Below are 14,888 nucleotides of genomic sequence, written 5' to 3' on the forward strand. Positions count from 1 at the left end.
ACGCGTTTTGAGCAGTAATGTATTCTATCACATTTATGTGTTTGTTTGTTTTTTACACATTAGCCTATAGCAGTCCACTACTGGACATAGGCCTCCCCAAGCTCGAACCAAACATCCCGAATCAAGATTTTTTTTTAAATAAACAGAATGAGAGTGAAACCGGTTGTCGAACCCTGTATAATGTATTTATATTCGGAATTAAAGACGTTATCAGCTGAGCGGAGGTCGTAGGATGTACATCCGCCGAGATTCACTCGCTTGTCTCCGCGCCTGTACCGGTGTGAAAATCGTACGATTGACGTACAATCGCTGTGTCGATTGTCTTACAGTTCGTTGCTCATGTCTCGATATTGAGTTTCTTTTTTTTATTTGTTAAATGTCATACATGTTATATTCCATTCTGCTAATTAAGAAAAGATATAATTAAACATTTCAGAAGAATTTGTAGTACAAGTTACCGAGAAGCAATTTTCATCCTACATTCCCTTAAAACTTAAGGCTAAGTTATAAAAAAAAATTAACGTCGATAATAAATAACATATTTCCGCTTAAATGCTTTAACATTATAATTATTTGACTATGTTTATCACTACTAAAATATATAAGTATACACATTTCTAAATACTAATTTTTTTTACAATATTAAGTAGTTCTAAGCTCGTGCGGCCGACTGTATCATCTCGAGTCACATCTCAAGACAGATTTGTCTCACCTCTCGCGAGCCCTTCCGGTTGCCGCTCCACGTTGTTTGACGCTGAAAACATTCGTCAAAGTGCTGTCCAATTAAAATCCATAAAATACTGTTCTCTTCTGTAAAAATATTTTTATATTTCGAAATTTTGTACACTAGAAATCCTAAAAAATAATGTCTGCTTTATTAATTGGTAACTGTAGCCTCATTATCATCATCGTTACCTTATATTCTGTCTGCGACCTTGTAGAAATCTGCTCTACATACTTTTTGTTTCGAGATAAAAATAACCTTATCATATTCCAGAGTATTAGCTATCATAAAAAATACTTTTTGACTAAACCACACATACAGTTTTTTCGCGTTTTCGTTTATTTTCTGCCTAGTCCGCCATTATAAGTTAAAGCTTCTTATAGTCTGGCTAATGAAAGTAGATACTGAAAAAATGCGGCATATTTAAAAAAACCACAACCTGGCAACGTCAAAGACGCGCTATCTTGTTTATTTGTTTTTTTTTTTTTACTATTACCATACGCTGATTCCGATTCTTCCCAATCTCTATTAAAACCGCCGAAATTTGTCAATGTTTATAACAAGATTTATTTTATTTATTTATTTATTACTTCTTGCATAAATATAATCAAACACTTTTACGTAGTAAAAAAAAAAACAACATAACAGAAATAAAATTACATTGTTACCGACACACATTTATGTTACCGAATATTTATATTGTCCTAAATTCTAATTGTGTTTTCAGACGTAGTAATTGGGCTGAATAAGGTTTTGAATTGGTTTAATAATTATATTTATAAATCTTAGTAGGTTTCCGTTAGATATTCCCAAATTAAAGGGGTAATATTCGATGGTGGGAACCCTACAGACCCTACAGTGCTGCCATTTAAAAAGTATGCAAAAAAATCGAGTATCTACTTTCGTTAGCCACACTATATCTTACATTATTATTACCATGCTCAATAACAACAACATCAAAATCATTCTATTTCAAATTAATTAAGTCAAAATATAAAACCAAATACGATAACCAATATAAACTATTAAGACATCTCTATTACAAAATGGCCGTCCATTTCATTTGACATTGAACGTCAACCTTGTTAATAGTAAATAAAAATTACGTAATTTCGTCTCACGCAATAATACAAACAAGCGATCACGCTAAGAATGATGTCTTACTATTTAGAAATAACAATTCAGCGAAGGATATCATTAAATAATGATAATTATGAGCGAATATGTGGGCAATTCTATGCGCATATTCGCGATGTACCAAACAAGGGCATAGTGCGTTTCCGCGTTGATTCACTCGGTAGCGGGACAAGAAATAAGCGTAAGCGATTACAACACTAATCAAAACAAAGTTATACCGTTTATTAACAAATAACTTACATTTTATTTTATTTGAAAAATATTTCTCCATATTTTTTTTAATTTATGACGTTTTTCTAAACTATAGTTTTAACATTTTTTTTTTATATAGAAATTGTTACTGCGTTTCATTTTGCGTTGGTTTAAAGTCGAATCTCTTCTATTTTACTGGTTAGATGTAGAGAAACAAATAAAAATATTTTACAATGCGCTGAATCATTTGGTATTTACACACAGATAGGTATGATTGGAACAAAGCGAGTTTAGCCGAGCATTGTTACGGAATAATGTATTAACAGATGATGTAACGAGATCACAATGAATTTCATGTGGAAACACTGGAATTTGACTAATGTCATTACATGAATGGAAATCTGAAATAAATAGTTGCAAAAATTTGCATAGTAATCGGTACAATACAATAACGAGAGAATCTCGTTGTTTTAAAATTTACGCTGGTGTTGGGCATAGGTCTCTTTTTCCATGTAGGAGTTTTTTTTATTTTTTTATTTAGAGACAGTAAATTTGTTAAATTTTGTTAGCATTCAAAATTATGTTTATTTTTTTTATTTTATCATAAAATATTAATCATTTTTTTTATTCGTATTATAAATTAACAAGGCACATTTTTTTACTAATTGATTCTACAATTTTCTCGGTCATTGATGCACACAGACATTGTTTTCATGTTCAAAATATGTTTTAATTTTCCGTATCAATGTAACATTCGCTAATTTAATAATATTGTATATTTATGAAAATTACAGTTTTATTTTGTATATTTTATTGTATTTACTACGTACGTACGTACGTATTTAGTTGTTTCCACACTCACGACTCCTACTCTTACTATGTGTTATAAATATTATTCCTTAAAAAATCCAATGTGGTAATCTTACTGTATTTTGTTATATCAATTAATTGTTTTATTATACGTGTGATTGAAGTTTAAAACAGATTTATATGATTATTTAGTTTTAATTTCATTTTACTCTACTGGACCGTCACAGTGTAAAAATTAATATAAGTAAACTATATAGTATAAAAATTTATAATTGGAACAACATTCATATACAGAAATACTATATTAAAAAATTCCTTAAAATTTTTATTTAGCAACAAGGAAAAAAATACTCCTATGAATAAAATTTATGTAATACCTACTCTTTTATGGAACTTTATAGCTATTTTATCATGTTTAGAAAGTAGCTGTATTAATAAATTACAGTGACAAACGACGAAGTATAAATATTTGATTTATGATCATTTCTTTCAACTTTGGTTGATATCACTTCTTGAATCCGACTTTTTGCCAAAAGCATTATTGAATTTTCTATAGATACAACGTCTTGAACGAACATATTAGAAAACATAAGTGCTTTTTCTTCTTTTGATGTACCACTATAAATTCTCTACAACTTATCATAATTTTCATGACTTTTTCATTAGTAGATATTTAAAAAGCTAAGAAAAACTATGTGGTATGAAATGTTTTACATTTTTCTTCGCTCATTACATTTAATGTATGATTTAATAACATTGAAAAAAAGTCGTCGTTTTTAAAACCGGACGCAACGGAACGACAAATTTTTAGAATGTCGTTTCATATAAGAAGTCACGATTGAACGACGTGACACCAACAGGACGAAAAAAATATCGTTAATAATGTTTGGCACGTCTCATTCGTGCTTCCCAAGATTATGCGTAAGCGTATGCAGTGGCGTTGTAATAGTACAGAATGAAGTCACAAATAGATGTCATGTTAGTTTCTATGACTACTATAACGAATAATGATATTAATGAAGATTACAATCAACTTTCGTATTTTTAATCCTTCACATTGTTTTATGTCTAAATAAAAACAGTAAATAATTTTTTCAAGGCATCAGAAATTATAAAGTATAAAATTATTGTCTATTTCATTTCACAATATTAATTATTCCGTAAAGTAAATTATTTTCTGTGAATCGTCTGATTTGAATCTCCTCCAAAAACCATTTGTGTAACATAACTCGTATGTACGCTTCAGCCTCGTAGGTATTATATATTTATTACTTTGATAGCAATAATAAAATTAGCTTTAAATCTTTATTAAAATAAATTATAATAAAACTCGCTACATCTCAACACTCGCCCCACACACATACACACACACAAACGCATCCTGAGTCAGCGTGACCTTGGAATAGACGAGTCTATTTCGCAGTTTTAGCCAATCAGCAGTCGGCGCACGAGCAAGCTTTGTTTGTTACCCAGCTGTTTATTTCGTTAACATCGCCTTGTAAAATTCATAATGGTCGTGGTTGGTGAGTCTTAATACTCTAAGAAATATTTTTTTAATCCTAAACTAAATCAATTGGCGAACTTTGTACCTCCTTTCTGTGAATATATAGGTTTTTTTACTGTCTTCTTTTTTTAATTTGTAAAGGCCTTTTATGTCAATAAAGAACACAAAAAAGAAAAATATCCATTAGGTTACATCAGATATACATCTCTACGTAATAAACAATAGCCTAAGACCGATTATGAACCATACCAAAGATAAAAAAATCATAAAAATCTGTCACACCGTTTCAGAGAAGTTTGGTAAAGGATAATATGACACGAGATTTTTGTATATTAAAAAACTATGTATATTACACACGACAAAAAAATAAAAAAACAAAAAATATAAAATTCTATTATTGTAAAAGTCAAACATTCTCTACCAGGACCAGGGGTCTTCTTAGGACGTACTACAGCAGACGTTTGATTGTGTAAAATTGGAAACAGAGCTAATTCGTTAAAGAAAGACGCTAAGAAAGATAATAAATTTAGCATCAAACAAATTTTAATACAGATGATAATATTTTTCGTCTTTTTCTAATACTTACATAAGTACAATTAGTTATCTATTTTGATTGAGTACTTACTAATCTACTACTCTTGTTTATGAATTTTAAGAATAAAAAAGTTACTCTTTACAAGTTTTAAGGATACAAAAAATGATTGAAAAATTATCAAATAAATTTTGTAAATCTCTATTGAATCTTGATTACACAAATATTTTATGGTCAACGTGACGTCACGTTGTAATCTTTATTGTCACGTCATAACAGCTTGTTACTACAATAGACCACGTCGTAAAAATTAATTATTGTAAAGATTAGTCTGTAGTGTTTGTAGCAGTTTATTAGTAAGTAAACTGTTTATAGGATAATAACTTAATTTAAGGATTGCAATTTAATTCACTGCGCTGTCTAAATATTTACAAATTAGATTATGCAATTTAGTGTAGCATTTGGAAGATACGCGTACATACATAGGTATATTCCGAAGACTGATTTTTTTATAGGTATAGATTAGGTAGCCAAAAATTTCCTTTTGGTTGTATTAATAGTTAAAACTAACGTTAAACATTGAAAATACAGTTTTCATCAACCAACATCTTAAAATTTACATTGTATGGTTTAAATTAATAATTATTATTATAAGCTCAGCTTACGATACGGCTTTAATGATATAAACTTGTTTATATTATTAATAAATGTCTTGTAAATTATAGATTAGCTATTATTTTTTTATTAATAGCGTATATTTAACGTGTTATGGTATAACTGTCAGCATAGCTTATTATCTGACAAAAAAAATATAACTTTTACAAATTCTTCTATTTTTATTTGGAAGTTTGTTAAGATGTTTATGAAATTTATCATCTAAACGTGACAAGTTGTGCGTTTATTAATATCGGTATTTATTAAGATAACAATTTTTTTTAGGTTAGAAAACACTACTTATTTCACCCATTGAATTACAAAATAGTTCAGCATATTTACGTTATCACTGCAATGTTATGGGTACCTTTACGTATTAAAAAGGTATCTAATTACAAAACTAAATTTTACATATAAAAACTAACTCATAGATTAAAAATAAATAAACTCCTTACACTCAAAAAAAAAAGAAAATAAATTAAGTGACAAGTAGTTTATTTTAGCATATCGTTGATCTGTGACCGACAATGTTACTAGAATATCGATCACATATGGATAATTATTTTTTTAACTACCAAGCTTGGCAGGCCGTTGACTCATAATTATTCTAGGTCCCGTTTCAGTTGGCCAAGCGAGTTGATTAGGTACTGTCTTGGCTCTATAACATGGAAATTGTAGGGAACTACGATCCTACAGCTTTAGTGGTGCTTGTTAGCGTTAGTGTAATGTTTTTAGCCTATTTCTTTAGCAAAAAATAAGTTTTATTATTTTTGGAAACCTTCTTTAATAATAAGCCTTCATAAGCCACTCAATCCCGAGATTAGGAATTACAAACAAGCTCTTTTACTTTGTTCTGTTGCTTGCTAGTCAAGGTATCGATGACGAATATTTCATAATTATTGCATAATTAGCGAAATAAGATAAAGTTTTGTGTCAGAAAATGTTCATTGTCTATATTTAGAAGCTGAAACGTTGACATTATACTACCACAACGGGCCATATATTAACATTTCATAAATATTAATTAATTATTTAGTTTTTTATTAGTTTCATATTTTCAAATATCTTTCGTTATAATTTAAAAATTAATTATTATATTTAAAACACAGATGAAATAGAAAACAAAATGAAATGACCGATGTCATAAAGTTCTACTTTGTTTCAGTCAAGAACTGTGTTTTAGTTTCAGAAAATTGAATCGAAGTAAAACTAGAAAAACGATTTTAATCGTTTTCATTTATGTATTGATGGTTTTATTATGTTTCGACTTTGAAATTCAAAAAAATATTTTTTAATTACCGACTTGTTAAAACATTCAATTAGTACTATTTTTTTAAATAAGGTTTGAAATATGAACGATTTTATTTTTGTGTTACCCTCACATTAGGAATTCTAAACATTTTTGAATATCATATCAAAAATTGACCGCTCCAGCGGGATTCGTGTCGACACGGTCAGTCGGAGACGCGGGTTCGAATCCCGCTGGAGCGGTCAATTTTTGATATGATATTCAAAAATGTTAAGGTTTGAAATGACATAAAAATTGAAACGGAATAAAATAAATGTTGATAATATAACGTATACGTATATATGTATTAATATACAATAAAGTTTAAGGTATGAGGATTAAGATCGATATCTAGGTATAAAATAATTTATTGTGACCGTCTGTCACTGTCATGTTGACACACTCTGACGTAGGATACCGACATGTTGCATAGACCTAGGTATATTTTGCTATATAACAAAAAACTATACAAGAAAACAGTATGAAAATGTCATTAAAAGTTCGATTAAAAGAATTATAATTAAAAAAGTTTTTTTCTTACTATTAAATCGATTTTTTAAGTTAAGAAGTTTGGTCATTAATTTTTTAATTATAAAAAATGGGTGAATAAATTAAACGTCTAGTTTATCAATCATTGAAGAGATAAGAAATCTTAAATCGAGCTGATTCAAGTAAAGTTCATTGCAATGTATTATAAACTGTCAAGATTTTATTTTTATTAAAAAAAAAATTAAACTATTTTTGGTCCTTTTAAAATCGAATTCATTGATTTGCAAACAATAAATACTTATTAGTTAATTTTTAAATGTTTGCGTGGCTCATCTTTTCATACAACCTCAAAAAAAAACGCTCCTTTTTCGTTATTTATTTTAATATCAACCTATCGATAATCGAACCTTTTTAAGCTATTAGTCAAAACTTTTTTTACAAACATTCCTTTTGAAATAAAAAAGTGATCCAAATTCTCTGACCGCTCATCAAAGATTTTTTTTTCAAATACAAATAAAAAATTGCGTTCAAATTTACAGTTTTAAATGTATTCATTTGAAAAGTCGGTTTATTATTAAGCGATGGCCGCTTTTTGCGCGATATTTTATGTTAATAGCAATGATTTAATGCCGGTACTAACACACGGTCATTGGTTCTTCAATATTTTCTAAATGGTATTGATTTAGGCTGATAATTCAGCGGCTGTCTAGCGCTTTATTACGCTTTCGTGCGATTCGTTTATTACTGCTTAATTTAATTGAGCGGTAAATACGTTCATATTTATTCAATTATTTATTTAATTCTTTAATATATACTGAATAAAAATAACTATTCTAAATAAAAATAATGTCGATACTATTAAAGCAAAAACTAATTGTTTCCACGTTATGACAATAATTTTAAAGCATGAATTAGATAAATTACTTTGAGAAAAAAGGACCTATTAAATAAAATCATATTATAGCACAAATGTTTACATTTTTCAAACTAAATACTTACAAAAATATCTATAAATGTAGCAGAAATTCGATGTGATATTAAAAATGTTCCGAATCCCCTAATGTATGGGTCACATAAAAATAAATAGCAGCGAATTTTTTATTATTAAATTAATTGTTTTAGCTTTGCATAGCGCTATATAGCTACAAATCGTTAACGAAGGAAGCTTTAAGATTTTTTCATGTGAAATATGTAAATTCTGTCACTTTTTCTTACTTTTGAATAATTGTAAGTTTGTATTTGTTTGTTTTCGTTTTAATCACTAAACTTCACGCCTCGTGGTCTCACCAGCTACTGTTACTGAAGTTGTTATGTTATTATTTTTTGCTAAGTAATACATAATATCAACTGTGGTATGGTAATTGCTATGATTTTAATAAAATAATTGATAATTTCAAATAATTAATGTGTTATTACAATAAGTTAGCAATTAAGCATTAATATTGTTACTATAAAAAGTGATAAAGACTCAATAAATAGGTTTTATGTGTCATTTTAAGATTTGAAAGGTTAATTTAATAAAGTAAGTAAATTTTGGAATAGTTCTTGTCACAAAAAAAAAATAGTTGTAAGAGTAAAAAAAATAATAATAATTTGATCTCAAGAGCCTTGATTTTATTAAATAAATTTAACTAAATTTCTACATTCATAAAACCGGTCTTGCTAATAAAATATCATTACTTTAAATCTCCATCCAAAAAACGTTATGTTTTAGTTACGAATAGTTAATCGTACGAGGCGTATCTAAGTAAAACCATCCGTATAAACATTAGAATGTTATAACCGAATATACATCATAAATAATATTGAGTAAAACTATTGATATTGTGGACTCTGACGCCATTCATTCTCTCGACAGTCGATATCGACAGAAAAATAAATTTTAACGGTGATTCCAGCCTTGGCCGTCGCACCACTATCGGATGCACACAAGCACATTCTGATTTATTTCATACTAGCTTCCGTTCAGGACTTGTCTGCGAAATAAATTAAGTTGTAGTTAATTATTAATAATGATTCCATTGAAACACAAAATTATGTTTAATATCAAATCATATATCTTTATTTTTGTATTTATTTTAAAATTTTCTAATACTTTTTACGTGTTCAAATTTGATTTAGTAACAAATATTTGAACATTAAAATTTTCATAAGCGTAATAAGAAGAAAGAATTTTTATAAACTAAATTTATACAGGTACCTACAAAAATATATTATTGAAGTCTGTGATTAGGAATTGCAATTTCAAGCCTTGTATAAATTCAAATTTCAATAATGAAACAATAAAAATAACTTATCATTATTGGCATTATAACAATGGCTTATATTATTAAAACGTCGTTCGATTTTCAAATAATTCAAATATAATATGTTCGATTATCCACACAGAGACAAACTATATTAGTTATATTACTACTTATAAAGTTTTTCGACTTTCAAATAAGTCGAACACAATTAGTTCGAACACCAACACTAACAATCACGCGGTCACAGTTATCGCAGGCAGTAAATATAGTCAATTAATATTCGATAATTATGAACGACGAACGAAAACGGCGATTTATGACTGTCGGCGACGAGTTCGACGACATTTCCTCGGTTTTAGCTTTCTCTCGATTGAAAATGATTTATTATTATCTATCATATTATATTAATAGCTGACCTGATAGACGTTGTCCTGGTCTTGAGAATCGTCAAATTCGAAAATTTTAAATAATATCCATTTTTTTACACAATTTTTCTTAATTTTTCATTCCATAAGACCTTCAACAAAGTATTTTAAAAAATATATAGGTTTATATGAATTAAAAAATTTGGCTAAATGCGTTGCTAAGTGTGTGTTACAGCTTCTCGGTTTAAGTGAATTGCTATGAAATTACTATTTTGAAGTAAATTCAATGTTTTTACTTTAATAAAGTTTAGTAGCTATCATCCTGTAACGTAGGCAAACAATTTTTTTAGGAAGACCTAAGGCCTTTCAAAAATCAAGTGAATTGAATTATGGACTAACTTAACGTAACTATAGTAGGGACGTATCCTTGTATAGGCTAGGTACGAGATAAAATTCTACGACTCATAAAGTCGCACCAATATTATTAAACGCAGAAACAACCTTTTTCTACATTGTCGATAGAAACCTTTGTTACATTATTTAACCTAAGATCTATCTCTTCCAATATCTGTAGTATTAGTAGGTACTTGTAGTGACAGGTGTTGATGGTAATACTACACAGTACTAACAACAGTATCCCTCGTTCCAGGTCTAGAACGGGTGGCAGAGGAGTTGATGGGTCGCAGAAAATGGAAACTATATCAAGACGGATTAATACCAAAGCGCATCGAAGGCGAACAATCGAGCGACGAAGACTCCATAGCTGCATCAGACCCCCCTCCCGCGCTGAAGATCAAGACGATCGAGCAGATCAACGACCCACAGGGAGAGAAAACGGAGGAAAAGAAGAGGCCAGAGACGATCCTGGAGAGTTTGATCAAGAGGCCGGCGACGCAACCGAAGGTAGAGGTCGCAGAGGTCGCAGAGGTCGCCGAGGTTGAGGACTGGAAGCCAGCGGAGAGGTGTTACTTCTGCGTGGACGGAGAGAGGGTCGAGGGAGAGGGGCCGGCGGGCGCGACTGTGAGTATTGTTATATTTGGCAGAGTGCCACCGGTCTTATCTTTTATCAGTATCGAGTGTCAGGATGACCTACGGGACGGGGTGCAGCTCGAAATACGTAAGGCTTATCTACGTGATACTCTTTATTTATTTTTGTGCGAAACAGTACATAATGAAATTCACACACACACGAGAATATTACCAAATGACAAGTAGAAATTTACTATTCGTTGGCACCATTTTTCTTTACTACTTTGGTTTTTTTTTATTGATTAACTCATAAAGTACGTAAAAGCCGTTACTAAAAATCAAGATACGATTCATCATCATAATCATTTCAGCCTATTGCAGTCCTCTGCTGGACATAGGGCTCCACAAGTTCGCGCTAAAAAAGGCGTGAACTCATGTGTTTTGCCCATAGTCACCACGCTGGGCAGGCGGGATGGTGACCGCAGGGTTGGCTTTGTCGCACCGAAGACGCTGCTGTCGAAAGAAGGAGATACGATTAGAAATTACAAATTTGTGACTTATATACAACACATTACAATTTATACAGCAGCTTTTACGTGAAAGAGAACAAACATCCATCTCATCCATACATCACATTTGTAATATTAGTACAATTATTTTATGACGATTTTTTTTCTATCGCTTCAGCCTGTAATATCCCACTACTGGGCATAGGCCTCTTTCCCCATGTAGGAGAAGGATCAGAGCATAATCATACACAACCGGGACCGACGGATTAACGTGTTCTCCGAGGCACGGTGGGGAAACCCACTAGGACTGCACAAACACCCAGACCACGGCAAACACCTTTAACGGCCAATACAAATATTTGTCATGTGCGGGGATCGAACCCGCAACCGCCAGCGCAACAGGTACAATCCATGGCTGTGACCGCTTCGCCAACGCGGCGATTATTTCTATAATATATATATATATGTTTATCTAATTAATACGTTTCATTCGAGTCAGCTGCTGGCTGTACTCATCCTGAACCGGATTTCGAATGATTATCTGCCAGATGTTTCGCTCGACACACAGGCACCGTCCGCTATTTATGTGTACTCGTATGTATATATAACACCTACAAAGGACAGGCTTATGTATTTATATGTTAGATTGTGGTAATGATGGCTTATATATTTGTTAGGATATGTACTTGAAAATTGAATGGATTTGGAGCGAAATCGCAATTTTTCATTTAATAACAATATAACTTATGATTTTTTTGATTTATAATATTATATTATATTAAGCTAGCTGACCTGGCAAACATCGTAACGTCTTATTTTTTCTTAAATATAATAATTACATATTTCAAAATAAAATATGTAGGTATAGCCTATCTTTCAAGTTGGATATAGATAATGATATATTTCCAGTTAAATTTCCATTTTATTATATTAATGCGAATTGCTTCTTGAATAAATAGGTTATCAAACAAAAATAATTTTTGAGAAGTAGGCTGACATCGAAATGTTGAATTTTTGTTTCTTGTCGTTCTAGATACGAAAGTAGACAAAACATACTTACGTTTTGACGATATAGAAACAGATTTATATTATAACAGGCTTATAATAAAGTATAATCATAAAAAATATATAATTTTTACTATTATTATAGTTTTAGGTTGTAATTCATCACGCTACGACAAATAAGATATAGCTAAGCTATAAACAAAATGGCAGTGATGACTGTCAAAAATAATTACAGGCGAAACCGTGTAGGACGTCAATGTATGTAGTTCTATGGTTAAGAATGCGTACAACACGGTACCTAACACGTGTTTTATTGCCAACTCGTTACTAATAGAATCAAATTCTTTATTAACTTGGTAAGGAATTAGAATTATGTGGTATCTATAATAATTATATAAAATATTTTAAGTTTATTTAACTGTTTGTCTGTACGTATTAATTTAATGACTTATAGGTGACATTTTAAAAAAAATATTTTTGTGCCAGAATTTTTATTTTTAAGTTGGTAACTATGTTTAGTTAGGTAAGGAGCGATGACTCAAAAGAATGGGTTCGTAAATATAAACGCAGATGAGACCAAGTGGGTTTTCTGGTCTATAATATTTCTGTTTTCTCAATTATAATACTTAAGTAATTTAATAAATGAAAGTGTCAATTGCTTTTAAAATATCTCAGAAAATTAGTATAAGGAATCATTTTCAATATAAACCTTTTAGAGTACCATTTTAAAAGTCAATGTTTTTTTATGGTAAAGCTACCATAGGTTATGAGTTCAACAACTGACCATTCATTCAGTGACTTGCCTGATGGCTTTCAATGGTGCCAGAAGTGCACAGATGATTTTACCACTGGCAAATTAGACAAGAAATGTAAAGAACCTACCAAAATATTTAGACAAACAAACAACAGATTTTAACATTATTCAAAGCCAATTTAAGCTTTGGAATTAATGGTCAGTGATTTTGCTTATGAAACGACAAATACTTATTAGTATACCTACTAGCTGTACCCTGCGCTCGTTGCGACGCTTATTTTGAATTTTTTTTTCTCGGTCCTATCAACTCAGAAACCTTGTGGTTCATGCTCAACATTGTGCTGAAGATCATGACATAATCAAATGCATAGTTTACGATTCTATAAATGACATATAGACAAACATTCATTTTTATATATATATAGGTAGATTAAGAACATATTCAACATATTCTTCGGATTTAAATAATTATTAATTAAAAAGGAATTTATTAATATTTAATTGATTCATTTACCTTGTTTTTATATGAGTATTTAATAAACTTAAATGGAACTAGCATGCATATTTTTATAACACAAAGAAAACCTTGTTTTTTTTTATTTCGACACAACCTCTGCCTACCCTACTGTTTCTACATAAATAGACATATTTAAAAATGCAAATTAGCCCCTGATTATTGAATAGTTCAAGGGAACTTTATATCTGCCATAGAATGAAATATATTTTTTATAAAGAAATACATACAAGTAATAAGGATAATAGACCTTAATTAAAAGACTAAGTCTTTCTTAGTGAATTAATTGGTTTTTATTAGTTTATTTTTTTTATGATTATTAATTAAACACAAAGTGTCTAGAAGTGATAAAGCTTCGAAACTAAAAAGTAAGCGCTTAGTTAACGAACATTTTCATTTTGAAAAAAGAATAATGCAAATCAAAAAAGTAATTTTAATACGAATTCTAGTGTTCTAGAGTTATTTGTACGAATATCGATACGTCTACTAGGATGTAAATCACGTCATCTGAAATGATGGTATGAATCAAAAACCTTGCCCTTTGAAGTAGGTACATACAGGGCTTATGTATCACAACATTTAATTATATAATATTACTAATCGTAGTTTGTTTATTGTGTAAATATTATTTACACAAATTAATTATTGATTACTAGCTGGTACCCGCGACTTCGTCCGCGCAGGATTAGTAACTACTTCGAGTAACTTAATATCTTCTCAATATCTATCTTTATGCCAAAATTCATCAAAGTCAGTTCTGCGATATGAAAATCAATATGTTACTACCAAATGTGCATTAGAAATATATTATCAATTTTTATTGTATATATGGTTCACTGTTTTGGCGATAATGGCTTACTCATAAAAGATAGATATATGTTGTCGCGGACTTTTTTGTAGGACTAATTAAGATAAACATTTCTCTAGTACATTATATACATGTAAACTCCACAGTTTATGCAGCGTACGCCTGAATAGCTCGCAGATGGCAGATTTTTTCCAACTTACTTGACAATTATCGTTATATTTTGAACAATTCACACAATACCTCTAAAAATTATAGCCTTTGTGTTATTATAATGTATAAGCTATATTATTGTAAGCTTTCATTAAAATCCATTCGGTAGTTTTTGCGTGAAAGAGGAACAAACATCCATACATCTATACGTCCATGTATACATACTTTCGCGTTTATA

At 30.1% G+C, this 14,888-nt stretch overlaps 1 protein-coding gene across 1 annotated transcript in view; it reads left to right on the plus strand.

The window, feature by feature from the left end:
* LOC123665199 (mushroom body large-type Kenyon cell-specific protein 1) overlaps nucleotides 1-14,888 on the plus strand; it is a 213,943-nt gene that overhangs the window by 161,818 nt on the left and 37,237 nt on the right. The window contains exon 3 of the mRNA XM_045599541.1: nucleotides 10,591-10,961. Within this exon, the coding sequence (XP_045455497.1) occupies nucleotides 10,591-10,961 (371 nt within the window). The remainder of the gene's footprint in view (nucleotides 1-10,590; nucleotides 10,962-14,888) is intronic.

Source organism: Melitaea cinxia, chromosome 23 (genome assembly GCF_905220565.1).
Source record: "Melitaea cinxia chromosome 23, ilMelCinx1.1, whole genome shotgun sequence".
NCBI classification, from domain to species: Eukaryota; Metazoa; Arthropoda; class Insecta; order Lepidoptera; family Nymphalidae; genus Melitaea; species Melitaea cinxia.